General features: G+C 41.0%; 1 protein-coding gene and 1 long non-coding RNA gene across 4 annotated transcripts in view; one reads left to right on the forward strand and one right to left on the reverse strand.

Annotated features, from left to right (window-relative positions):
• Positions 1–27,705, reverse strand: part of ccdc88ab (coiled-coil domain containing 88Ab) — a 185,327-nt gene that overhangs the window by 5,621 nt on the left and 152,001 nt on the right. The window contains exons 24-36 of one of the 3 annotated variants that reach the window (XM_061965665.2): positions 27,206–27,382; positions 26,935–27,096; positions 24,439–24,716; positions 24,228–24,371; positions 23,969–24,155; positions 21,605–21,750; positions 21,426–21,518; positions 21,143–21,345; positions 20,945–20,992; positions 13,024–13,101; positions 5,772–5,993; positions 4,844–4,897; positions 46–135 (exon numbers count right to left, since the gene is read on the reverse strand). In XM_061965665.2, the coding sequence (XP_061821649.2) occupies positions 46–135; positions 4,844–4,897; positions 5,772–5,993; positions 13,024–13,101; positions 20,945–20,992; positions 21,143–21,345; positions 21,426–21,518; positions 21,605–21,750; positions 23,969–24,155; positions 24,228–24,371; positions 24,439–24,716; positions 26,935–27,096; positions 27,206–27,382 (1,882 nt within the window). The remainder of the gene's footprint in view (positions 1–45; positions 136–4,843; positions 4,898–5,771; positions 5,994–13,023; positions 13,102–20,944; positions 20,993–21,142; positions 21,346–21,425; positions 21,519–21,604; positions 21,751–23,968; positions 24,156–24,227; positions 24,372–24,438; positions 24,717–26,934; positions 27,097–27,205; positions 27,383–27,705) is intronic. The other 2 variants (XM_072911819.1, XM_072911820.1) reach the window with 2 other exon arrangements.
• Positions 12,493–24,587, forward strand: LOC140676673 (uncharacterized). Its single transcript, XR_012048593.1, has 3 exons — positions 12,493–12,813; positions 24,320–24,373; positions 24,450–24,587. It is a non-coding gene; the product is annotated as an uncharacterized lncRNA (long non-coding RNA).

The raw sequence follows: 27,705 nt of genomic DNA on the forward strand, positions 1-27,705 counted from the left end.
CGGTCCGACAACCATAATCCAAAAGGAGAAGGAAGAGGAGGGTACCTTTGCCCTCCAGGGGAGAGGTGAGCTGGGAGTTATTGTTACTATTACTACTGGTGGTCCTGTTGCTATGGAAACTGGAGGGTCTGGAGGCTGGGAGGGCGGGACAAAAAGGAAGACAGACGGATTGATAAACACTAACATGTAGTGACACACACACAGGAAGTAACATGAAGGCTTGACAGCGTCCACACCCCCATGCTGGGACAGCAGATGGCGCGTGCCAGGCGGAGGGGCAAGAAGTGCGGCCGAGTGCCAGGATACGGCCGCCATAGGAACAAAGAAAGCAGCCACGGTGAGGAAGAGGAAGGGCGACATTTATCAAATCCGTTACTGTGCAGTTTGTGATGCGAGTGTGTGTGTTAGCATGTGGCTCGCGTCGCTATGCTAGTGTTGCTAACGTTTAAGTCCTCCTTTTCAAGTTGTTGTATGTGACATATGGCATCTGTTACGTTGGACACGAGTTAATGTGGACGAACAAAACCGGGGTGTCCAAACTTTTTCCACACTGAAAAATGAAAGCATATGCGGGCCATTTTGAGATTTTTCACTTTACAACCGACACAGTATTTATTGTAACCTTTAGGGTTCCTTTTGTACCCGTGATCTTGTCCTTTCGGTCACAACCCAAAGCTCATGACCATAGGTGAGGTTGGGGACGTAGATTGACCGGTAAATTGAGAGCTTTGCCTTCCGGCATAGCTCCTTTTTCACCACGACGGATCGATGCAGGGTCCGCATCACTGCAGACGCCGCAACGATCTGCCTGTCGATCTCACGATCCACTCTTCCCTCACTCTTGAACAAGACCCCGAGGTACTTGAACTCCTCCACCTGAGGCAGGATCTCTTCCCCAACCCAGAGATGGCACACCACCCTTTTTCGGGCGAGAACCATGAACTTTGACCTAATATTTATACATTTTATTGAAGTCATACGTACTTTACTTTTTATCTTAATAGTTATGCAAGATTTTATTAAGTTCTATTTATTTATTATATATTTACTAGAGATTAGGGATGTCCCGATCCGATATTTGGATCGGATCGGCCGCCGATATTTGCCAAAAAATGCGTATCGGCAAGGCATGGGAAAATGCCGATCCAGATCCAGTTAAAAAAAAAACTCCGCTCCGTGTTTTCCAACGCACCGATTTAAATAATACATTCCACTTTTCTGCTGCTCCCTAATTTCCGTTCCGCATTTTCCAGCACACCTTCAACACATCCACAGGTCTGTGGATTCTCACGCAGTTGCTTTTAGCTGCTGGCATTACACGACAGGCTCTTCTCACTCTTTTCTGTGTCTCCCTCTCACAGACAGCAAGCGCACCTTTTTACACACGTCACATACTGTCACGTCATACGTCACATACTGTCACGTCATACGTCACATACTGTCACGTCATACGTCACATACGTATACGTCCTCTCCCAGCAGAGAGGTAGCAGCATGGCTAACGTTAGCTGTGATGCTAGCGCAGCCGTGTGACCAACGTTCTCTCTAAGGTGCGCGCTTGTGCAATTGCGCACTGCTCAAACGTCCTCTGCGCATAGCAAATCTATGCCACGCACAAAATCAAATGAAAAAATAAGCGCATAACAATTTTCGACACACGGACACGACAGAGAAAACAGTTTTCGTCATCATTGTTCAAATATTGTAACATCTGTCGAGACGCTTATCTCCATTCGGTGCCACACGTCCACACCATCAAAATGTCGATGCAAAAATTTCCAGATCAACACCGTATGAAAAAATTAGTGATTTTTTTAGTTGTGATTTCCTTCTCTGCATGAAAGTTTAAAAGTAGCATATATTAATGCAGTATGAAGAAGAATGTTTTAATGTAGACATGCAAGCCTTGAAAGAAAATTTTGAAAATCAAGACTACATTTCCTGCAAATGGGTGCATTTCTATCCTATATTTTAACTTTAGATTTATTCTCATATCAAACTCTTTTGGCTGTCTTTTTGACACTTGCATCCGGCGCCCCCCTCCACACGCTGGATTATAAATAATGTAAATAATTCAATGTGATTATCTTGTGTGATGACTGTATTATGATGATAGTATATATCTGATAGTATATATCTGTATCATGAATCAATTTAAGTGGACCCCGACTTAAACAAGTTGAAAAACTTATTCGGGTGTTACCATTTAGTGGTCAATTGTACGGAATATGTACTTCACTGTGCAACCTACTAATAAAAGTCTCAATCAATCAATCAAAACACATAGAATCATCATACTGATGTGATTATATGCATCAAGTGTTCATTCAAGGCTGAGGAAAAATATCGAGATATATATCGTGTATCGCAATATGGCCTTAAAATATCGCAATATTAAAAAAAGGCCATATCGCCCAGCCCTAGTTTCAATGATGCCATTTCTGTTTGTCATGTATAATTTTGTCTATTTTGTGTTTATCCTTGAATAGACAGGTCAGTTTCTTGTTACCAACCATTGTGTATTATTCAAACTCCCCTAATTCAGCTGGCTAGTTGTTATCAAGAGTACTAAAACCATTTTCAACATGATTCTGACAACTACGTAGGCTAAATAACTTTAAACTTTAATACATGCTTGGATAGGCCAGTATCGGTCAGTATCGGTATCGGATCGGAAGTGCAAAAACAATATCGGTATCGGATCGGAAGTGCAAAAACCTGGATCGGGACATCCCTACTAGAGATGTCCGATAATGGCTTTTTTGCCGATATCCGATATTCCGATATTGTCCAACTCTTAATTACCGATTCCGATATCAACCGATACCGATATATACAGTCGTAGAATTAACACATTATTATGCCTAATTTTGTTGTGATGACCCGATGGATGCATTAAACAATGTAACAAGGTTTTCCAAAATAAATCATCTCAAGTTATGGAAAAATGCCAACATGGCACTGCCATATTTATTATTGAAGTCACAAAGTGCAGCGGGGGGGTGTATATTGTAGCCTCCCGGAAGAGTTAGTGCTGCAAGGGGTTCTGGGTATTTGTTCTGTTGTGTTACGGTGCGGATGTTCTCCTGAAATGTGTTTGTCATTCTTGTTTGGTGTGGGTTCACAGTGTGGCGCATATTTGTAACAGTGTTAAAGTTGTTTATACGGCCACCCTCAGTGTGACCTGTATGGCTGTTGACCAAGTATGCTTGCATTCACTTGTGTGTGTGAAAAGCCGTAGATGTTATGTGACTGGTGCCTTTAAGGTTTATTAGCGCTCTGTACTTCTCCCTACGTCCGTGTACACGTGACTTTAAAAAGTCATAAATTTTACTTTTTGAAACCGATACCGATAATTTTGAAACCGATACCGATGATTTCCGATATTACGTTTTAAAGTATTTATTGGCCGATAATATCGGCAGTCCGATATTATCGGACATCCCTAATATTTACCCTATACTTATGTGTTATTTTCATATGTTTTACTTGTATTTTATCCTTTATTCCTACTCATGTTTCTTACTATTGTACATGTTTTATTACATTTACTTTCCAGCGTTCCTCAGAGGGAGCCATCTGCCATGGCTGTGGGGGCGCTTTGTGTCAGCGTCCTGGTGGCCGTGTTGCAGAGATAGTGTTTACTCACCTGGCTCCTCTGTACTGAGCAATACATTACTTTATGTGTGTGTGTGTGTGTGTGTGTGTGTGTGTGTGTGTGTGTGTGTGTGTGTGTGTGTGTGTGTGTGTGTGTGTGTGTGTGTGCGATGATGAGGGATGTGGGTCATCTGAGTATCGTTTTTAAGTCTATAAAGCACTTTGTGTTGCATTTCTTTTATGTATGAACAGCGCTTTATAAATGAAGTTTGAATGATTGATTTATTAATATCTATAGATCCACCTCAGATCAATCCATTGACATAAAGTTTTAACTTGAATGTTTTATGTCCTTTTTGTCAAAACAAAAAATATGCAATATTTTCCCCCCAAAAAAGTTTGCAAAGTGGAGTATATAATGTGAAGTAATTGGAGCATTAAATGGGTAAATAATTCATAACAACATTGCTTTTGGGTCATTATTATTTTTTGAACAATCAGACTAAAAGGGGTCAGGAATCCAAGAGTGCCCACTCATAAAATTGTTAAAAATAACTGATGAACTTTCAACGCTTCATGGATTATAAGGTTTTTTTTATTTTTTTGAGCAGTTTTTTTTTTTATTAGAGCCAATATTGCAACAATTTCTCAATACATTTCACCTGATTGCTCATTCAATCCACTTTTTAATGTCTCTTTAGTATTTTTAAATTGTGTTGCGGGCCAATCAAAAATGAGCTGCGGGCCGCAAATGGCCGAACTTTGGACACCCCTGCTATAAAACATACACAATAGCGCTTCGAAGGGTGGACAAACACAGCTCGTTAGCATTAAAGCTACAGACGTACAAAACGGACCTTTTAGTGGAAGCCATCAGTTAAGTAGCATCCAATGATGCATAAATGACCTGAGAAAGGTCAGGTCTATGCTTTTCCAGGAGCCATTGTGAGTGTGTCGGCGGTTTGAAGCATTAGGACCTCATCTTAACAGCGATAAAAGCGGTTTGGGCCTCGTTTAATGAATGTTCAACATCTGGGTCAGCGACATTAAAGTGGTGTTGATTTATTGCTGCCTTGCTGTAAGTTAATCGCCCTGAAAAGCGTCTTGCAGGCTGCAGTCAATCCTGCTTTAGATAGCTTCGAGTGTGGATCAGTTTTAATCAAAGAGGCAAGCAGGAGGGCCCTAAGTCCACCAGGGGGGCTGTTGACCTCATTTTGCCACATCTGTCACCTTTTTATGAGCTTACCTTGACTCTTTGGGTCGTCTGAGGAGGCTGCTACATCTTCACAGGAGGCGTTATCTATCGAAGAGGAGGAAAGTGACATCACGTTATCTTGCTATTCCAGGAGTGTCCAAACTTCTCCCACTGATGGCCACACACTCAAAGATGAGAGCATGCGGGGGCCATTTTGATATAATTTGTTTTAATAATATTTTTTAACCTTTAGTGCTCACCTCAAGTTTGGTTCCAGGGGCCCCAGATGGGTCTCGGGCATAATTTTGTTTTTGAAAAATTAAGTCCGATATTAATTTAAAAAAAAACAATTATTCAAAGCTTGAATCTCTAGATCTGCCTATAGAAATGTTTTTCTTGTTCTATGCCCTTTTTGACAAAACCCATTTTTTTTAATGTCAAAAACACAAATCTACAATATCCCCCCCCCAAAAATTGAAACCCTTAAATACGCCTATAATCCAAAACATCATTGATTTTAATTCATAATTATTTTTGGAGCAATGACAGTTACACTAAAATTTTCAGCGATCTAAAATGGCCCCACTCATAAAAGTGTTAAAAATAGGAAAAACATTTTTTTTTTTTTACTTTCAACGCTTAAAGGGGAACTGCACATTTTTGGGGGGAATTTGTTCACAATCCTTATGAGAGACAAGAAGACAAACGTTTTGTTTTTGTTTTTTTTGCATTCTAATTTGTAAAAAATTGCCTCACAATACGAAGGTCCTGAGTTCAATCTTTCTGTGTTGAGTTTGTATGCTCTTTTTGCTCTTTCGTTTTCTTTATTCTTCTTTATGTTTTTTTGTAATAGTATATTTACAATGTGCTGAGGGCCATAAAAAATAACTGCAGGTCGCAAATGCCCCCTGGGCCGCACTTTGGACACCCCTGTTCCATATTATGTAACAATAAAGAGAAAGCACACAAACACACTGACCTTTGACCTGGAGCCTGTGCTTGGCCCTCCTGTGTCCAGCAGAGGGCAGCGTGAGCGCCGCACAGTCGATGGCATTGGTGGAAAAGGCGAGCTCCTTCATGCGTTGGCCGCCGCGCCGCCCCACGTCTCCCGTTTCGGCGCCATCTAGGATGTCGGTGCTGCCGGCCCAGTCGGCGCCGGGGCCGCTAGCCACCGCCATGGTCTGCAGCAGGTCGTTCATGGCTGCACGGACACGTTTAGAGTAAGCCCCAGGCTAAAACTGCTAATGCCACGTTAAACTAATGGATTAATCAACACTCATCAGATTCAAAACAGCACGACCAAGCGAAAATGTGTCTTGTTAAACTCAAGGCACATGCAGGCATTCAGAATAACAGAAAAGATAGAGAAATTAAATGAATGTTAGCTACAATCACTGGCCACCATATGAATACTTTCACAGTTAGTTTGTTTACCCAAACGGCAAAGAGGACGAGACATTAATTGGAACTAATAATAATAATCAGAGAAAGGTGGTTTTATTTTATGCTTAAGAAGTGAATTTTGTGAGACTTAAATACTAATTTAAAGTGCATTAGAAAGTGGAAAGGTCACTTTGACCACATGGTCTATAACTAACAAGTATATTGCACAACACGGCAGCAACAGAACCAATTCTGTAATAGCAGTAAGGAGCAAATTGCTTAATTAATATTGATAGAATAATTAATAGTATTGTTACACATTTTAAAGCGCTTGCAGAGGTAGATAAAGCTACTAGAAGCTTTGACCACTTAGGATGGGTACCTTTCACAATTACTATTTTGTTTTAAATTTAACGTTTAACACTGAGCTGATAATGACTACTGTGCTGTTCAGTTGTTATATCTTGTTTTCTTACATTCTCATTTGCAAGTATTCGATTGTCGACTTTGCATGCAGTTGCAATTCCTGGACATTAGATGGCAGTGGCGTATTGCCGACAGAGCAATAAACAGAGGGCAGAGCTACACAGTAAGAGCGACACTTTGAGAGTGTCCATGATTTTACGTTTTAATTCATTTTAGTTGCCGTACACTGCAAAAACTGAAATCTAAGTAAGATTAAATATCTCAAATAAGGGTGATATTTGCTTATTTTCTGTCTGATAAGATAATTATTCTCACTAAGCAGATTTTATGTTAGAGTGTTTTACTTGTTTTAAGTGTTTTGGTCCTAAATGATCTCAGTAAAATATTACAGCTTGTTGCTAAGATGTTATGACCTATATTGAGTAAAACATGCTTGAAACTAGAATATCAACTGTTGCAAAGCTGTGTCATCAACTCTCACAATTATAAAACTACTTTTTTAAAGTAATCATTTCTTAATTCAAGCATGAAAAAAAAAATAATCATGACTTTGACACAATTGTGTCTCATATTAAAACAGATGACAGCCAAATGGACTTTGCTGTTTTATTTTCAATTAAACAATATAACATACACACTCATATAGTAGTACAGTTGTTATTAGTGAGAATATACTTATTTTAAGGTATTTTTGGGTTCATTGAGGTTAGCTAATTTTACTTGTTTGGGAAAGTCTTGACAAGCCAAATTTTCTTGTTCTATTGGCAGATAATTTTGCTTAGTTCAAATAAAATACCCCTAATTTTTTTTTTTTTTTCTTGTTTTTGAACACTGACTTTTTGCAGTGTAGCCAGGAAATAGTCTATGCCAGTCTTGTCTTTTGTTGAGCCCTACAAAGTGTTTGTACTGTAATTATTGTACTTATTACACACCAGCTGTTTGGTCGTAATCTTAGTTGTAGTGTAGATTGCCACATTTATAGGTCTTGAAAATGCCATGTAAAATCGCTAATGCTAATCACTAGCATGCATATGGCGTATTCAATGTAATTAGCATCGAGCTAGCGCATTTTGAAAAGTGAAGCCTTACTTTTGAGCGATTTCAATCAGGCATGCTTGGACAATTGCGACATCACCTGGAGACAGTCCGCCACAGTTCGACAAGCATGCAGCTCGACGTAAAACAAAGGTATATTTTACAGTACCTGGTAGTACCGACGGAATTCGGTGAGTACCAATTAAAGTACCAATTTCGGTACCCATCCCTACTCATACTTTTAATGCAGTTGCTGCCATCTTGTGGCACCGATACACAAACTCCATCATGAGGTTGCCTACAACCACAGCTGTTAATGCCAAAGTTTTTTTTAACCCGGCGCTAATACGTTTCTTATTTCTGTATAGTACACTAAATAGAGGTGCTTATGTTTCACACCTGCACAATCTAACGAGATCCAGTACAAGAGCTGTTCCAAAGGTATGATAAATATTTAGGGCGTGACACTTTGGGCACCTGACTATTCCATTTGATTCTGATTCCTGGGGTGCCGATTTGAGTTAGATTCGATTCTCGATTCAAACCGATTCTCACAATGTATTATTTGGTCTAATAATTATAGTGAGATGTTTTCAAAACAGGTTGCTGGCTAGAAAAGCTCATTTTTAAAAGCATATTCTTATTTTTTTTTTTTTATTTTTTTTTTTAATCTTTTTTTTTTTTAATTATGAGTCGATATAGAATTGGAATAAATGAGAATCGCGATGTGAATACATTTTTTGTGCACTTTCTAATAAATATACTGGTAATTAATCCATCAAATCAGTGAAACTATGGTACGGGTACCACTAGTCAGAGCCGTGTATAGAGAAAGTGTGGCCAACTCGGTTTCAAAGTTGGTAGCAAACATGGCACCCTGTATTCACGTGAGGGGCTTCTGACCAATCAGAGAGAGCATGGCCAAAAAAAACATTAATGTGACTGCAGGACGCCATGTTTAGCCATTAACCAAAAAGCTCTCTCCCGGTTGCAGTTAGTCCAGAACGCGGCAGCACGACTTTTAACAGGGGCCAGGAAACGCGAGCATATAACCCCAATTCTTCAGAGTTTGCACTGGCTCCCTGTTCATTTTAGAATTGATTTTAAAACCTTGCTGTTTGTTTTTAAAGCTTTACATAGACTGGCACCTCAGTATATCTCTGACCTCATCCAAATTTACACTCCTGCGCACTCTGAGGTCCGAGAGCCAGCTCCTGCTCGTGGTGCCCAAGACCAGACTTAAATCTAGGGGAGACAGGGCCTTCTCTGTGGTCGGCCCTAAGCTCTGGAACACTCTGCCCCTCCATGTTCAAACTGCTCCCACAGTGGAGTGTTTTAAGTCTCGTCTTAAGACCCACTTTTATTCTTTGGCTTTTAACACTACGTGAGTTGTGTGGTCCTCTGTGGGGTTTTTTTTATATAAATTTTGATTTCTATTTACAGTTTACCCTTTAAAATAGTTTTTAATCATATTTATTTTTATATTGTTTTTATAGCGGTTTTCCATCCATCCATCCATTTTCTTCCGCTTATCCGAGGTCGGGTCGCGGGGGCAGCAGCTTAAGCAGGGAAGCCCAGACTTCCCTCTCCCCAGCCACTTCGTCCAGCTCCTCCCGGGGGATCCCGAGGCGTTCCCAGGCCAGCCGGGCGAGATAGTCTTCCCAGCGTGTCCTGGGTCTTCCCCGTGGCCTCCTACCGGTCGGACGTGCCCGAAACACCTTCCTAGGGAGGCGTTCGGGTGGCATCCTGACCAGATGCCCGAACCACCTCATCTGGCTCCTCTCGATGTGGAGGAGCAGCGGCTTTACTTTGAGCTCCTCCCGAATGAGAGAGCTTCTCACCCTATCTCTAAGGGAGAGCCCCGCCACTCGGCGAAGGAAACTCATTTCGGCCGCTTGTACCCGTGATCTTGTCCTTTCGGTCATGACCCAAAGCTCATGACCATAGGTGAGGATGGGAACGTAGATCGACCGGTAAATCGAGAGCTTTGCCTTCCGGCTCAGCTCCTTCTTCACCACAACGGATCGATACAGCGTCCGCATTACTGAAGATGCCGCACCGATATAGCGGTTTTATATCTATTTATTTTTTGTTTTTATTCAGTCATTGGTGGAGCTAAGGATAATATTTGAATATTGTTTTTAATATTGTTTTTAATATTGTTGTGCATCCATCCATCCATCCATCTTCAACCGCGTATTCGGAATCGGGTCGCGGGGACAACAGCTCCAGCAGAGACCCCCAGACTTCCCTCTCCAGAGCAACATTAGCAACTTCCTCCTGGGGAATCCCGAAGCGTTCCCAGGCCAGAGAGGAGATGTAATACCCCCATCTGGTCCTTGGCCTGCCGCGGGGTCTCCTCCCAGTGGGACGTGCAACGAGGACCTCCCTAGGGAGACGCTCGTGAGGCATCCGCACGAGATGCCTGAACCACCTAAGCTGGTTCCTTTCCAAGCGAAGGAGCAGCGGCTCTACTCCGAGTCCCTCACTCCGTACTCCCTCAGCACCTCCCACAAGATCTCCCGGGGGACCCGGTCATACGCCTTTTCCAAATCCACAAAGCATATGTAGACTGGATAGGCATACTCCCAGGCCTTCTCCAGGATTCCCGCAAGAGTAAAGAGCTGGTCAGTTGTTCCACGACCAGGACGGAATCCACATTGCTCTTCTTGAATCTGAGGTTCGACTATCGGCCGGACCCTCCTTTTCAGTACCTTGGCGTAAACTTTCCCAGGGAGGCTGAGTAGTGTGATACCCCTGTAATTAGCACACACCTTCTGGTCCCCCTTTTTGAAAAGGGGAACCACCACCCCAGTCTGCCACTCCCTCTGCACTGTCCCAGACTTCCACGCAATGTTGAAAATTGTTATGCAGCACTTTGGAAACATTTTTGTTGTTTAAATGTGCTATATAAATAAAGTGGATTGGATTGGATTGGATGTTTGCTACCAACGCTGAAACCGAGTTGGCAATACTCTCTCTATACACGGCTCTGACTGAAGCACTTAATTAAATATGCAAACACAGTGTTACTGTTCAAATTGTATAATGTTACAGTGGCCAAAATATCGAATATACTGTACTTGTGAAATAAAACCTCTTCCTTGTTTTTAATGAATACTTAGGCCTACTACACTACTGAATTTTAATGTTGCTCATTATGGTGGCACTTGAAGAGCCAAGTTGTTTTTCCTGAGGTGCGGTGGAAAAAGCTTGTTTATATAATTCAAATGAAAATCGGGCCTTATGGGCTCTTGCATGGTACCTTATTAGATTGCGCAGGTGTGCCTAAAGTTGTGACCAGTGAGTGTAAAGCGCAGCAAAGGCGACTGCTGCCGACACACACGAGCAGTGCGATGGCTTTGAAGGCAGGCGGAGGTGCAACGCCGTGCACAAAAAGCAATCAAGAGGTGAAATGATTGGCGGAGGAGATGCACAGTAATCAGTTCTATGAGGTAAGGGCTCCATTCAAAGTTCTCCAAAGTAAGAGGCGGCGGCGATGAAGCACTTTTTTTTAGTCATGCAAACACACAAGCGCATGAAAGGCAAGCACACATTCCCTCGCGCGCACGCACACACACACACGCACGCACACACACACACACACACACACACACACACACACACACACACACACACACACACACACACACACACACACACACACACACACACACACACACACACACACACACACAGCTTATCATTTGGAATGGGGACCAAGTTTTTGATCATCACTTGTGGGGACCACCCTTTCTACAGGTTGTGGAGGCATAAAAAAATGAGGTAAAATGTCCACTGCCCAGTTAGTTCATACACGTCTTTAAATCTCTGGATTGATGAAGTAATGTGCTGATCATTCTTACTGGGGACCCTGGGGAAAAATAGTTAATATGGTTCATGGGGACCAAATTTAAATAATTTTGCATAATTCACACAAATTTGTATGTGACTACCAAGGACCATTAAAAAAAAAAAAGAAGTTCAAATTAAATATGACATGATCCTCAGAATACAGCACTACAGCTGTCCTCTTATAGGAAGTTTCACCACTTAAATGTACCAGCTACAGCCCGATGAGGGGGCTGCTGTGCAAATGTCTCACACTCAAACTAACCAGTAGGGATGTCCGATAATGGCTTTTTGCCGATATCCGATATTGTCCAACTCTTAATTACTGATACCGATATCAACCGATAACGATATATACAGTCGTGGAATTAACACATTATTATGCCTAATTTGGACAACCAGGTATGGTGAAGATAAGGTCCTTTTTAAAACATTTTCTTGAATAAAAAAGAAAGCAAAACAATATAAAAACAGTTACATAGAAACTAGTAATTAATGAAAATGAGTAAAATTAACTGTTAAAGGTTAGTACTATTAGTGGACCAGCAGCACGCACAATCATGTGTGCTTACGGACTGTATCCCTTGCAGACTGTATTGATATATATTGATATATAATGTAGGAACCAGAATATTAATAACAGAAAAAAACAACCCTTTTGTGTGAATGGGGGAGGGAGGTTTTTTGGGTTGGTGCACTAATTGTAAGTGTATCTTGTGTTTTTTATGTTGATTTAATAAAAAAATAAATAAAAAATAAAAAATGATACAGACAATAAAAAAAACGATACTGATAATTTCCGATATTACATTTTAAAGCCTTTATCGGCCGATAATATCGGCAGGCCGATATTATCGGACATCTCTACTAACCAGTAAACATGTTTTATGGGCCAACGCTTAAAAATCACTTAGGCATCTTCAGAATGGATCTGACTATCATTTAAAAAGGTTTCCCTTTAGGGGACCTGTTTTTTTTGTCCTTATACCGTTAGAGGTCCCCTAAAGGTGACTGTGTAAACAGAGCGATGTCCCCATTAAGTAAGCATTGCCAGAACACACACACACACACACACACACACACACACACACACACACACACACACACACACACACACACACACACACACACACACACACACACACACACACACACACACACACACACACACACACACACACACACACACACACCAGCTCTTTCATCCAATCAGCACCAAGCGAAGCACAAAGCTGCTCACTGGTTCCAACACGGAGTCGACACACAGTTTGTTCAACACAAGCGCAATCATCTGGACAGACTGAAGAGTGTTCTCCATCTACAAGGTTAGTCCTGATCTTGTCTACGTTAACCACTACATCGGTGTCTACGGAAGGAAGTGGAGGCGGCGACACAAGGGGGTCAAGGGTCACAAGCGGACGGTTCACGGATGTTCAGCGCAGAAGTTCATGTCAACACCAGTGAGCCGCCCCTCTTGGCGGCGGGAGGGAGAGGAGGCGAGGAAGGCTAGCGTTGGCGGCTAACAGAGGTCTTACACATGGAGCGCCGGTAGATGGCCTTGGCCTTGTCCTTGTCCTTGGATCTGTTCCTCATGAAAGGCAACCTTTTTAAAGCTGTCACACCAAAATGCACGGGCGGTGGGACACGGGGGTCGGAGCGACAGAGTTGGGCAGAGGAGAGGTGGAGGACAAGAAAAAAAAGGGTGGGGGTTGTGGGGGGGTACAACAGAGGGATGTTGTGTTAACGTTGTCACAAAAAGAGGCAGCAGGGACGAGCCGAGGCCCTGCACAGCTGACACACATGCTACAACCACAACATGGCCGCCGCAATGTCGGCATTTTATGCTCCTTCACAACTTCTACGCCACTGCACACCACAATCATAACAATAATAAACATTATTACACAACGTGGTCCTCAAGTTAAGCACACATTTTGTTTCTAGACTGTGATGTAAGTCGAGTTTTAGTGAACTGATGTCTAAATAAACACATCAGTCACTCTCACTGAACACTTACACGAGAAAAACTGAAATCTAAATAAGATGAAATATCTCAAATAAGGGTGATATTTGCTTATTTTCTGTCTGATAAGATAATTCTTCTCACTAAGCAGATTTTATGTTAGAGTGTTTTACTTGTTTTAAGGGTTTTGGTCCTAAATGATCTCAGTAAGATATTACAGAGATGTTATGACCTATATTGAGTAAAACATGCTTGAAACTAGAATATCAACTGATGCAAAGCTGTGTCATCAACACTCACAAGTATAAAACTACTTTTTCAAAGTAATAATTTCTTATTTCAAGCATGAACAAAAAAATCATGACTTTGACACAATTGTGTCTCATAATTAAAACAGATGACAGCCAAATGGACTTTGCTGTTTTATTTTCAATGAAACAGGAGAAATACGTACTAAACTTAATATTTAAACATTTAACATGTGACATTTCAAACTATTTTGAACAGAAATAGTTAATGCATATTCAGGTAAATTCTTAAAAATTACAGTAAAAAAAAAATGTGGCTGGGGGCCGGGCTGTATATATATATATATATATATATATATATATATATATATATATTCCTTGCGCACTAATTGACTGAAAGAGCATGCACTTGGCGCGATGATGTCATGTTATGGATGGGAAAATGCATTTTTAGACAATATGATTTGCCTGAGCAGCTTGTAGACAACAAGCGGTTGCCTTGTTGCCTTTCCATTAAGAACAATTAACTAGTTTTTAGTGTAAGTTTGCTGGTTTCAAGAAATGTATTGCCGAGCGCATATCATTATCTCAAGATAATGGCACTAGCATTTAGTTAATTTAAGAATATTATTCAACATATTGAGAAAAAAGCTCTCATATTTTTTTTTTTCTACCAAGAAAAGTGCACTTGTTATTAGTGAGAATATACTTATTTTAAGGTATTTTTGGGTTCATTGAAGTTAGCTAATTTTACTTGTTTTGGAAAGTCTTGACAAGCCAAATTTTCTTGTTCTATTGGCAGATAATTTTCTTTAGTCCAAGTAAAATACCCCTCATTTTTGTATTTTTTTCCTTGTTTTTGAACACTGACTTTTTGCAGTGTAGGGCCTGATTTACTAAGATCCAAACACCACGCGCTCAACAGCCTGTGTAAAAAATAAAATAGCGTGTACTGTTAGTGGGCGTGTTGCGTACGATTTACTAAGACTGCAATTGGAAAGTGGTTTTGAGGATTTTGCGTGTACTATACGGGGTATCACCACAGAGACACTCAATTAGATAGATGGTTAAGTTAAAGTTAAGTTAAAGTACCAATGACTAGGTGTGGTGAAATTTGTCCTCTGCATTTGACCCATACCCTTGATCACCCCCTGGGAGGTGAGGGGAGCAGTGGGCAGCAGCGGTGGCAGCGCCCGGAAATAATTTTTGGTGATTGAACCCCCAATTCCAACCCTTGATGCTGAGTGCCAAGCAGGGAGGTAATGGGTCCCATTTTTATAGTCTTTGGTATGACTCGGCCGGGGTTTGAACTCACAATCTACCGATCTCAGGGCGGACACTCTAACCACTAGGACACTGAATACTAGTAGATAGGTAGTACTTTATTGATTCCTTCAGGAGAGTTCCCTCAGGAAAAGTACTGCACATTCATGTTATCATGCTCCTACCTGTGGCGTTTTGCTATGTTTACAAACATGCAGGAGACATCTACCACTTTTTGTGGGCATTTTAGCAGCAGTCGTGCAGTGCACCTACAGTGAAAGCACTTTTGTTTCTACCGCTGAAGGTGCGTTCAGTGGAGAGGCTGCATTTACCCCGCTCAAGATGCTAAAACTGCATACTCAATACGAAATATTTTAATAGTATATATTGTAGGGCTGTGAATCTTTGGGTGTCCCACGATTCGATTCAATATCGATTCTTGGGGTCACGATTCGATTAAAAATCGATTTTTTTTTTTTCGATTCAACGCGATTCTCGATTAAAAAACGATATTTTCCCGATTCAAAACGATTCTCTATTCATTCAATACATAGGATTTCAGCAGGATCTACCCCAGTCTGCTGACATGCAAACAGAGTAGTAGATTTTTGTAAAAAGCTTTTATAATTGTAAAAGACAATGTATTATCAACTGATTGCAATAATGTAAATTTGTTTTAACTATTAAATGAACCAAAAATATGACTCATTTTATCTTTGTGAAAATATTGGACACAGTGTGTTGTCAAGCTTATGAGATGCGATGCAAGTGTAAGCCACTGTGACACTATTGTTAATTTTTTTTAATTTTTTATAAATGTCTAATGATAATGTCAATGAGAGATTTTTAATCACTGCTATGTTGAAATTGTAACTAATATTGATACTGTTGTTGATAATATTCATTTTTGTTTCACTACTTTTGGTTTGTTCTGTGTCGTGTTTGTGTCTCCTCTCAATTGCTCTGTTTATTGCAGTTCTGAGTGTTGCTGGGTCGGGTTTGGTTTTGGAATTGGATTGCATTGTTATGGTATTGCTGTGTATTGTTTTATTGGATTGATTAATTAAAAAATAAAAATAAAATAAAAAATATATTAAAAAAATCACAAAAAAAATCGATTTTATAAAAATGAGAATCGATTCTGAATCGCATAACGTAAGAATCGCGATTCGAATTCGAATCGATTTTTCCCCACACCTCTAATATATTGTATGTGGGAAAAAAAAGGTCATTAAAAAGGACTGAAATTGTTTAAGTCAGCCCCTTAAATCCTCTAGCAGCTATACAATTATAAAATGATGTTGCTGAATAATACTTTAGTCGGATTCTCTGTCCATCGTCTGTCTGTGCAGCACGGGCACTGATCCTGCTGTCAGTTGGCACGCCCTTCTGACACGTACTAAATAAAATGCTAAAGAGTTGCTCCCAAAACTTGCTGATAAGTCACATTGCGCGTGCTAAATAATTACATTGGGACCTTCTCCTCCCAGTATTGTGGGTGTTTTGATGGTCAGCATATATTTTGCGTATTAATAAAGACAGAGACACAGAATGGATTGCACGCCTTATTCTGCTCACTTAACAGGCGCAACGCACTTTAGTAGATCAGCATTGCGTGTGCTATCAGGTTTGTGTTTTAGTACACGCAAACCTTGAGTAAATCAAGCGCAAACTGTACAAAATACATACATACTCATCCAATTATGCTAGAATCACATGAAAAAAGATTTTAAAAATATTTGTATTGCTGCGGTTATGTGTGGCGGTCTTTCAGGGGCGTTGCAAGGGAGGGAGTCTCAATAATGAAACCAGTACGCTGCTTAGTTATCACCGTCCATTTCATTGTAGACCCTTTCGCATGTTCAAAGATACATGTCTTAAATATATCGATAAATTGATATCTTTACTGGGGCTGTCCCGATGCAACTTTTTCACTTCCAATACTATACTGATATTGGAGACTTGGGTATTGGCCGATACCGATATTGATTTGATACGATATCAGCAGGAATCATACAAACTTTTATTATTTTTGACTTATGCTACCTATTGTGTGTGAAGTGTATTATATTTATATTGTACTTATCTCTAGAGACTCAAAGCGCTTTACATAGTGAAAGCCATTATCTACATCTTGAAGCGACATTAAACCAGTGTGGGTGGCACAAGGAGCAGGTGGGTAAAGTGTCTTGCTCAAGGACACAACAGCAGTAACTAAGATAGCGGAAGCGGGGTTCGAACCTGGAACCCTCAAGTTGCTGGCTTGGCATCTTTACCAACTGAGCCATGCCGCCCCATTATTTTTGTATTATCTAAAACCAATTTTTCTTACCTCTTGGTACCCGTTTTTGTGTGTTTGCGATCTGCATAAGCCTTGAATATGTGAAATCAAACCAAGGAGGCATGGCGGAGATATTTATAAAACAATCTTTCCTTCCTTCATTCTTACTCCAAACGAGCCGATTTGTGATGTTTGTCCAGTTGTGAAGTCAGCGGATTTACCCAAAGTGCTTTGCGCATTGTAGTCTGACGTTGTAGTCAAATAAGTTCCTTCTTTTTCTCTGTCCTCTTGTTGTGAGGCAGACTGGCTCGTACGTGCACATGTATCCTCGGCTGTTGCCCTTTCTAATACAAAATAGCATTTAGTTCTTATAAGTATTATGTCAGTAGACTCGCTATGGAAGCGCTAAAAACTGCAACATGGATGACGGGGAGAAGACGCTGTCGAAGTGAAGGCATGTAAGACCGCCCATAAAACAGAGCATCCTGAAGAGATGAACAGAAAGCGGCTTGAAGACGGTCTGTAAAACATAATCTATGAAACATTTTCTCCAAAGAACCAATGTTGCATGTTATGTAGACCACAAGGAAGTGTTTTACATGTAGAAAAAAATTATAATATAACCCCCTTTACGTTTAAGTCTAGTAATCATTTTTTGGCAGCCACAATAATTCATGAAGTTAAGGTCACGGTGCAATAAATTGAATGATGCGGACACGTTTGTTACTGGATACTTTCTAATACGCGTCTGCCTTGGAGACTTTGTATAAGTAATATGCAACTATAATTATTATTTGATACTTGTTTATATTGACAAATGTGCCATTTTAGACGGCAATAGTGTTCAATGAAGGACACTTATTACGTATGTCTAGCTTGTGTGCTATTGTGTGCTTAGCTGTTGTGTAGCTGCTGCTTGCTCCCAGTGGCCTATAGCTTATCATGTTTATCTTTTGTAAATGACTAAAATAGAAGAAAAGACCAACATTGTGTGTTTTTTCGAGGACGTTTGGATGTTAACTAGCTGTTCAGCTTTGCACAAATAAACGCGCTGCAGGACTGCTTTTATCGGAGCGCCTATATCAAAGTACAAGCCGATAGAATACAGATTTTTTAGCTGATATCAGGCTTATAGCCGATATCAATACTGGATCGGGACATACTTGCCAACCCTCCCGAATTTTCCGGGAGACTCCCAAATTTCAGTGCCTCTCCCGAAAATCTCCCGGGACAACCATTCTCCCGAATTTCTCCCGATTTCCAGCCGGACTTAAGGCACGCCCCCTCCAGGTCCGTGCGGACCTGAGTGAGGACAGCCTGTCGTCACGTCCGCTTGGTCAACCAAAAAGTAACCACAGAACACTAAACCGTACAGTGTTCTGTGGTTACTTTTTGGTTGGCCAACGGTTTACGTTGTATTGCGCACCCTGACGGCAAGTGTGGGAGTCGGTTCTGAAGTATGAAGTAAAGAGACGAAACTTCAGTCTGGTTTAGAAAATTGATGGTGTGGTACGCTCGTCATCATTTGACAGCCCAACTTTAAATACACATCATTTCTGTTTTTAGCATTTTTTATAGAGTAAAACATTTCAAAATGGCCTCCGCATGCTTTGACTTTTCAGTATGTGGCCCTTGGTAGAAAAAGTTTGGACGCCCCTGTGCTAGGTAATCCTTTCAAACAGATTATACACACTCGGAAACACACACACACACACACACACACCAGTTGTGTAAACGGCCATCATTTCTAAACTGAGCATCACAACTTGTACAGTCCAATGCATCACCACGACAACACGACACACAAATGACAGCAGTATATTAAAGGGTGCAATCATGAAGTCTATAAAAAACGTATTTTCCGGACTATAAGCCGTTACTTTTTTCCCCAAGCCTTAAACCCTGCGACTTATACAAAGGTGCGCCTAATCTATGAATTATTCTTTGCTAAGGGCTAAAATATGGAATGAACTAAAGCCCTGCTTAAGAACTTTCAGTTTTGGTTGATTTTGGTGGCGCCAGTGGACCAAAGTGGTAGTGTTTTGCCAGAAGAAGACCTCATTAGCGTATAGAGCGTCTGAGCTTGACATGATGTCCGCTGTAGTATTGGCACAGATTACAAATATTCCGTCTCTAATAACTATGCTGATGTTAAATAGCAGACACTATGAAGAAATGATCCTGGATTGTGCTACAAATATGACGCTACTACCAAGAATGTATCGGGGCGGATGCAGGTCCGAAGCAAATAACGACCGATGGGAAATTTTTTCCGAAGGAAGTAATGTGCAACTGCGAACTATCAAGCTGGTGGCTATTTATTGCTACCACGCAAATGTCCGATAGCTAACATTAGAATTATCGTTTTGATTTGAGCATCGAAAGTCACTTACTAGATTAGCAGGAACAAAGCCAAGGTAGCGTCGGCCGAAAATCCCTCCTCATCTTTGAGCTAATCACAGCGAGTGAAAGTTGATCCTTCACTGTCCTTTTATCCGGGTAACCCCCCTTTTTCTTTCTTTGTCTCCTCAGACAAAACTTTTCGTTTCTTTGGTTGTTTTGGAGCTTCGACCATGATAGCAGTATTTGCACGAAGGCGTTCTTCTGCTAATTCTTTTAGTTTTCTGGCGGCACATAGGCTCTTTTTAACGAATGGAAAAATTAGGAGTGACGTATGCCGTAAAGCAAGTCAGCACATTTGTAGTTTTTTATGTGGCAAGGTTCCTGCCAACCTCCTCAAAGTTGCTAACTGCCAGTAAAAATGATACAGGTCATGACAGAGGTGTCATTCCACTAGTTGTAAGTCTTAAATAAATAAGTCTAAATATCTTATGGAGGTTGAAAAGTCACTTAGAGCTGCTTTAAGCAAAAAAAACCTCAAACAATGTACTAAAATGATCCACTTTAAGAAACTGTTGAAACTCAAAGTGTTTACAAAGTACAAGGAAGAAGAATCCTGATAAACATATTGAACCTTATTAAAAAACGACAACATCTTATTGCTCTCATAAAGGATAAATAAAGCCATCAATGCCTTTTTTGTTTTGTTAGATCATCTGTTTTACTGCCGTGTTACACGCACCGTTAGAAACATTGAAGGTATGTAAAATAAACACTCACATAACTTTTCTGAGTAAGTATTTCATTTAAAAACGGTATGTATCTGCGGCTAAAATATGAAAAACATTTTTTTTCTTCTAAAATGTAGTGGGTACAGCTTATGTACTGGTGCGGTTTATAGTCCAGAAAATACGGTATACTAAATAAAATACTGTGTTGTCTTCTCAAAGCAACATGCTTCTTTATTTCTTTTTTTACTGCAATTTTTCACTTCCATAAACAGATATTTAAAAAATGCTCCAAAATTCAAACACATATGAAGCTTTTTTTAAAGAGTCTAACGTGGGTTTTTATTAAACGGGATGCGATGCTTTGCACCATTTAATAATGAATATGGAGCTCACTAAGAGTGTTTCCTATTTACAGGTGAACTGCACAGGTCAGCAGGTTGACTGAGAATTTTTGGAAAAAATGCTCTAAATTAAAAAAGAAACAGAAGTAAAAGAGTCAACCTCGAGGCCTGGCGCAGCTCAGCCGTAAGAACAGCTGACCCTCACAGACAATGGACTCACGAAAACATGCCCTGAGAGAGGTGACAGTCGGCTCGCAAACCCCGCCCACCCGCCCTGTCCGCAGCATACCATTGGTTGAGCCTTGCCCTTGGGCAAGGCACCGCTGCCCTTTCCTCCCTTATGCAGAGAGAGAAATAAAAAGGTGTGGTTAAAGGGGCAGGAGCTTGCACACATTAAAAGGCACCGAGTTGGGAAAAAGATTAGTCATGGTGCTGAAGATGTGGAGTCTTGGCACTTTATTGGTTGAGGTTGTGTGTGTTTACTCACTGCTGCTCCTCTTTTGCGTGAGAGTGTCGTCTAGCGAGTTGGAACCGGAGCCGATGGACGAGCTGTCCTGGCTGTCCGGGGGAAAAGACAGGAAACCGTCGCCGCATTCGGAACGTGACGGCGTCAGCGTGAGGGAGCGCATCCTCTCCCGGCTTTTGGGCTTGATTAGCTTCTTCATCTTCAGAGTGATCCAGTTGCCCCGCCTAAAGAAGAGGGGGCTGTTAATACTGAAAGCATCGCTTCCCGTTGTCATATTTAGACACCAGAAGGAGGTCCTGTTCACCTGCGTGGAGGCGAGGGGTCATAGAACTTGTACTGGTCCATGATCTTCTCCTCCAGTTTCTCCTTCTGCCTCCTCAGCTCGTTCAGCTTGTCGCTGGATGGAGGGCGACCACAGGCGTGATGAGTTTTTACTTCAAACTCTTACTTGTTACCTTATTTAGGTGTCAAGACAGAGCTCACATGTACTGTCTCTGCTCCACGTGGAACAGGTCTTTGCTCTCCATGGTCTGCTCCAGCAGGGTGCGGTTCTGAAGCATCAGGGTCTGGATCTGGTCCAGCAGATGACGATTCTCCTCCTCCAGGTTGCCCTTTAGCTGGTTCAACAGCTGAAACACACACACAGTCATGGAAGCAATTCAAGTAAACTTGTTTGCCGCTTAGACGGGCTGCTGAAAGAAAACAGGAAGTTCATGTTTTGTTGTGCAAATAAAGGTCATGTTTTGATCAACAGCATTTATGTTGTTGAGGGAATGAAGGTGACGAAGTGATTTAACTACTTGACAGTATTCAGTGGTGTAGCTCGCTGCCAAGACGGGCTGCTGAAAAATCAGAAGAGGAAGTAAAAGTACATTTTCTGTTGGGTGGTACAAAATATTGACCTGCTAAATGGTGTAAGTTGTGTAGTCGCCATGTCTTGAGGGAATGAAGGTAAATAATTGAATTTATTAATTTGCAGTAATTCAGTTGTCTAACTCACTGCCAAGACGGGTTGCTGAAAAAAATCAGAACAGAAAGTAAAAGTGCATTTTCTACTTGGTGGAACAAAATACTGACACAATGTTGTGAGTTGTGTAGTCGCTATGTCTTGAGGGAATGAAGGTGAAGAAGTAATTTAAATATTTGGCAGTAATTGAGTGGTTTAGTTTGCTGCTTAGTTGGGCTGCGAAAGAAATCAGAACAGGAAGTAAAGTAAAAGAGTATTTTTGTGGGGTGTGACAAAATACTGCCAAGCTAAAAGGTGTAAGTTGTTTAGTCGTTAAGTCTTGAAGGAATGAAGGTGAAGAACTGATTTAACTTGCAGTAATTCAATGGTGTAGTTCACTGCTTAGATGGGCTGCTGAAGAAATCCAAACAAAAAAGTAAAGGTGCGTTTTCTGTTGGGTGGGACAAAATACTGACATGTTAAATTGTGTAAGTTGTGTAGACGCTACGCCATGAAGGAATGAAGTTAAAAAATTCATTTACCTACTTTGCAGTAGTTCAATTGTCTAGCTCACTGCCAAGACGGCCTGCTGAAGAACTCTTTATTTTTTTTTTATTTTTTTTTTTTTACTCCGAACTCCGAACAGGAATTAAAATTGCATTTTCTGTTGGCTGGGACAAAATAGTTATACACTAAATTGTGTAAGTTGTGTAGTCGCCATGTCTTGAGGTAATGAAGGTGAAGAATTGATTTAATTACTTAAAAGTAATTCAGTGCTCGAGTTCGCTGCCGAGATGGGCTGCTGAAGAACTCTGAACAGGAAGTAAAAGTGCATTTTCTACTGGGTGAACAAAATACTGACACAATGTTGTGAGTTGTGTAGTCGCTATGTCTTGAGGGAATGAAGGTGAAGAAGTAATTTAAATACTTGGCAGTAATTGAGTGGTATAGTTTGCTGCTTAGTTGGGCTGCGGAAGAAATCAGAACAGGAAGTAAAGTAAAAGAGTATTTTTGTGGAGTGTGACAAAATACTGACACGCTAAAATGTGTAAGTTGTTTAATCGTTAAGTCTTGAAAGAATGAAGGTGAAGAATTGATTTAACTTGCAGTAATTCAGTTGTCTAGCTCACTGCCAAGACGGCCTGCTGAAGAACTCCGAACAGGAATTAAAATTGCATTTTCTGTTGGCTGGGACAAAATAGTTATACACTAAATTGTGTAAGTTGTGTAGTCGCCATGTCTTGAGGTAATGAAGGTGAAGAATTGATTTAATTACTTAAAAGTAATTCAGTGCTCGAGTTCGCTGCCGAGATGGGCTGCTGAAGAAATCAGAACAGGAATTAAAAGTGCATTTTCGGTTGGGTGGGACAAAATACTGATACGCTCAATTGTGTAAATTGTGTAGTCGCCATGTCTTGAAGGAATGAAGGTAACACATTGATATAACTACTTTGAAGTAATTCAATGGTCTAGTTCACTGCCAAGACGGGATGCTGAAAGAATCCGAACAGGAAGTGAAAGTGCATTTTCTGTTGGGTGGGACAAAATACTGACATGCTAAATTGTGTAAGTTGTGCAGTCATTATGTCTTGAGGTAATTAAGTTGAAGAATTGATTTAACGACATCAGAGTAATTCAGTGGTCTAGCTCGCTGCCGAGACAGGATGGTGAAGAAATCAGGACAGGAAATAAAAGTGCATTTTCTGGGACAAAATGCTGATGTGTAGTCGCTGCAGTATGCCTTGAGCTAATGTGAGTGAATGGATTGCACGACTTGGCATTAAATAATTTATTTAGTAAAAATTAAAACAAGAAGTAAAGGTAAAAAGATCCGATAGCAATAAACTGTTTTCTAATAAATATATAGTACTTTATAGGTCAATACTGTCCAGTCTACTCACCTCACACTTGTTGGTCAGCTTGGTGGAGGTGATGTCCAGCTGCTGGTACTGCTCCTTCAGCTTGGAGAACTCGGCCTCCAGCCTGGTCTGCTCCAGCTTGGCACTGTTCAGCTGACTCTTGATGTTCTTGTGATCCACCTGGAGGCTCTCGTTGTCCTTCAGTAGCTGGCGGTACGTTGTGTTTAGTCTGTGTGTAAAAGAGTATTGTAGCTAACACTTTGGAAGGACTCGTTGCAGAAGACTCGGAGGTGGATCTGACCTGTCGTTTTCCTCTTTGAGCAGTTTGCACTGGTTGGCTGTGGCTCGGTGGTTCTGGTTCTCCAGGGTAATTTTATCTTGCTGCTCCTTCAGATTCTTCTCCAGATCTTCCAAATCTCCTTTCCTCTGTAGGAGCTGCTTGTACCTGCAAGTATAAAACACATCTTTTAGTTTCACTGTTCTTATCAGCGCTTCCAAACCTGACTCCTCACTTGTCCTCCAGGTCTCGGTGCTGCTGCTCCAGGCTCTTGTGGGAGCTCTTCAGGCCGCCATGCTTCCCGATGAGGGCCTCATACTCGGTCGCCTGCCTATCGTGGAGTGCCGCCAGCTTCTCGTGGTCGCGGAGGAGGAGCTCGTAGGTGGACCGGAGCTCCTCCTTCTCCCTTAGTGCGCTCTCGCGCTCGCCTTCCACGCTGCTCTGCTGGCTCTGCAGCTGAGCATTCTGGGCCATGAGGGCGACGCCCTGTGAGCTCAGGGTGGAGTTCTCCACCTGGATGAACAGCGGGGTCAATGTGAGTGTCTTAAAAGCATAAATACATTAAAACATGAAAATCCTGTTACATATTTATTATATATAGTAAACAAATAAATACATATAGCTATACATTTATACCCACATTTTTATCAGGAAAATCCTGTTACAGTATATCCTGTTTTTAAATCAGATCCTGTAGGGGGCACTGTGTCCCTATTTAAATTATGTGTACCTTTTGTTTACCTACATTCTTATTTTTTCAAATACAATAATAAAACGTTAAATAAAAAAAATTACTAATTTATTCAATATCTTCAATGTCAATCAATCAATCAATGTTTATTTATATAGCCCTAAATCACAAGTGTCTCAAAGGGCTGCACAAGCCACAACGACATCCTCGGTACAGAGCCCACATAAGGGAACTCACCCCAGTGGGACGTCGATGTGAATGACTATGAGAAACCTTGGAGAGGACCGCATATGTGGGTAACCCTTCCCTCTAGGGGAGACCGAATGCAATGGATGTCGAGTGGGTCTGACATAATATTGTGAGAGTCCAGTCCATAGTGGATCCAACATAATAGTAAGAGTCCAGTCCATAGTGGGGTCAGCAGGAAACCATCCCGAGCGGAGACGGGTCTTTGCTGTAAAGGTCTTTCAACGTTCCCACAATACTACTACTAATTAATAATAATACAAATTATAATGAAAATAATAATGACAATAATAATAATAAGAAGAATTAAGTAATAATATTTTTTTAAATAATGGGCAAGTGTTTTTCTAAAGATGTTCACTTGGAAATAAGAAAAAAAATACACCATAGATTTAAATTACAATTAGTATTATCAAGAGGGACAAGCGGTAGAAAATGGATAGATGGATTGATTTTATAAAATGGGTGAGAATTAAATAAACACGATTTAGACTGTAGGGGGCAATGTCTCCTGTTTATAATATTTGTAAAAAAAAACAACAACCCACATTTGTATTTTTAAAACAATAATAAAACGTTAAATATTGAAATTATAAAACAAAATTATTCAATATCTATGAAGTGAAGGCTTTTCAACATCCGACAATAATAATAATACTAAAACTACTAATATTAATAACAATGAAAATAAATATGACAACAATATTATCAATAATGAGACGACGACGATGTTCAGTTAAAAATTATACAAAAATAAAACTGTTGATGATTTAAATTACAATTACTATTTAATAAGATCGGGAGTAAGCGGTAGAAAATGGATGGATGGATGGAGCATTTTCCAAAATAATATCTCTCAAAGGCCTTAGTGTGTGAATGTGAGTGTGAATGTTGTCTGTCTATCTGTGTTGGCCCTGTGATGAGATGGCGACTTGTCCAGGGTGTACCCCGCCTTCAGCCCGAATGTAGCTGAGATAGGCTCCAGCACCCCCCGCGACCCCAAAAGGGACAAGCGGTAGAAAATGGATGGAACTCTAATTAAAATGCATTGTGTCTCTATGTAGCTCACTCTATGTAGTGTCTAAACAAGTTTCATTCTGTTCTGATCTAAATTGTACATTTGGCATCTGTTTACATTTATGAAGGAAAATCCCTTTGACATGTTAAGATGCTTATATTTAATAACATCAAATCTGGTTGCCATTTGTTGTGCTTATGTAAGATCTTATATAATTTTGTTTGCTTACACCCAGTCTGGCTTGAGGTAGGTATTGAGGTCTAAGGTGGTCGTTTGATTATTGACCATCAACAAATAAGAGTGTTGTACTTATGCCATGTTGGATGTCTGCCGTACTTTGCTTTTATTCAAACCAGTTTAACTGTAATTAAATCCCTTGTCAACGAGTGTCAAATACAACAACATATGCTCCGAAACACAAACAACCCTCTTAACTAATCAGACGTTTGAGCGACACACCCTGAAAAACTGCCGGTCAGTGTAAATCCTTGTGTCCCATAAGCCTGCGGTTGAAAATTTGCCAAACAAGGACTTCAGGTCTAAATCCATAGCGGGAACTAAGCAGGCTGGCAGGGTTGGGACGGAGCCAAAGAGGGGCAGCTTTACACTGACTGGGCAATCCAAAGGGCCCCTGGCTAATGTAGTTATAAAGCTTTTAAATAGGCTAACCCTTTGGCTTGGAAGCAACTCAAGTCGCTGGATCACAGCGACAAATATTTAAAGATTAGTCTTGTCACGATGTGTTGTGTCTGTGATACAGGCCGCGGCCCCGTCACCTGCAGCTTGGCGTTCTGCGTCTGCAGAGAGGTGTTGTTCTCCTGCAAGGAGGCTGTCTGCCTCTGCACGGCCACGATCTGAGCCTGCAGGTTGGAGCTCTGCGCCTCCAGTTGTTTGAGCTGGCTCCGTAGCGCCACCTTCTCTGCCTGCAGCGTGGCATTCTAGGGAGCGGTAGGAAAAAAAAAAAAAACACAAAACAAATAATGTCTTTATGTAAGTGAGGGGATAATCAGAGCGGGGGTGTGTCAAAGGCAGAAGGGGCTAACTTACGTTCCTCTCCACCTCGATGAGTCTGTCCTTAACCTTCAGCAGCTCCCTGGTAGCCTCACGACTCTCCTTCTCCCATTTACTGACCGCCTGTGGGCCCTCCCCTCCTCTAGGGGGCGAGCTCTGCACCATCCTTTCTTCCTCCTCCCTCTGCCGCAGAGCCTCGTAGTTCTTCTTCACCTGATGGAACAGAAGTGAATCATTTAAGATGACCTCGGCACACAGAAGAGAAGTCCAGTAGAATCCAACACTGTGGTTTGAGCATTGTATCATGTTTCTGCTCCACAGGAAGACGAGGGCTGGGCGATTAAACACTATCATTATACTGTAAAATCCAGACGATAAGCCGCTACTCTTTTCCTACGCTTTGAACACTATGGCTTATAAAACGGTGCGGCTAATTTATGGATTTTTCTTCGCTGGCCATAATGCATATAGTTTTCATTAAACTCTGAAAAAGTGTGTTACTGTTTGTGCTATGTCGCCAATTTTCTTGGACGAGT

Source organism: Nerophis lumbriciformis, linkage group LG02 (genome assembly GCF_033978685.3).
Source record: "Nerophis lumbriciformis linkage group LG02, RoL_Nlum_v2.1, whole genome shotgun sequence".
Taxonomy (NCBI): Eukaryota; Metazoa; Chordata; class Actinopteri; order Syngnathiformes; family Syngnathidae; genus Nerophis; species Nerophis lumbriciformis.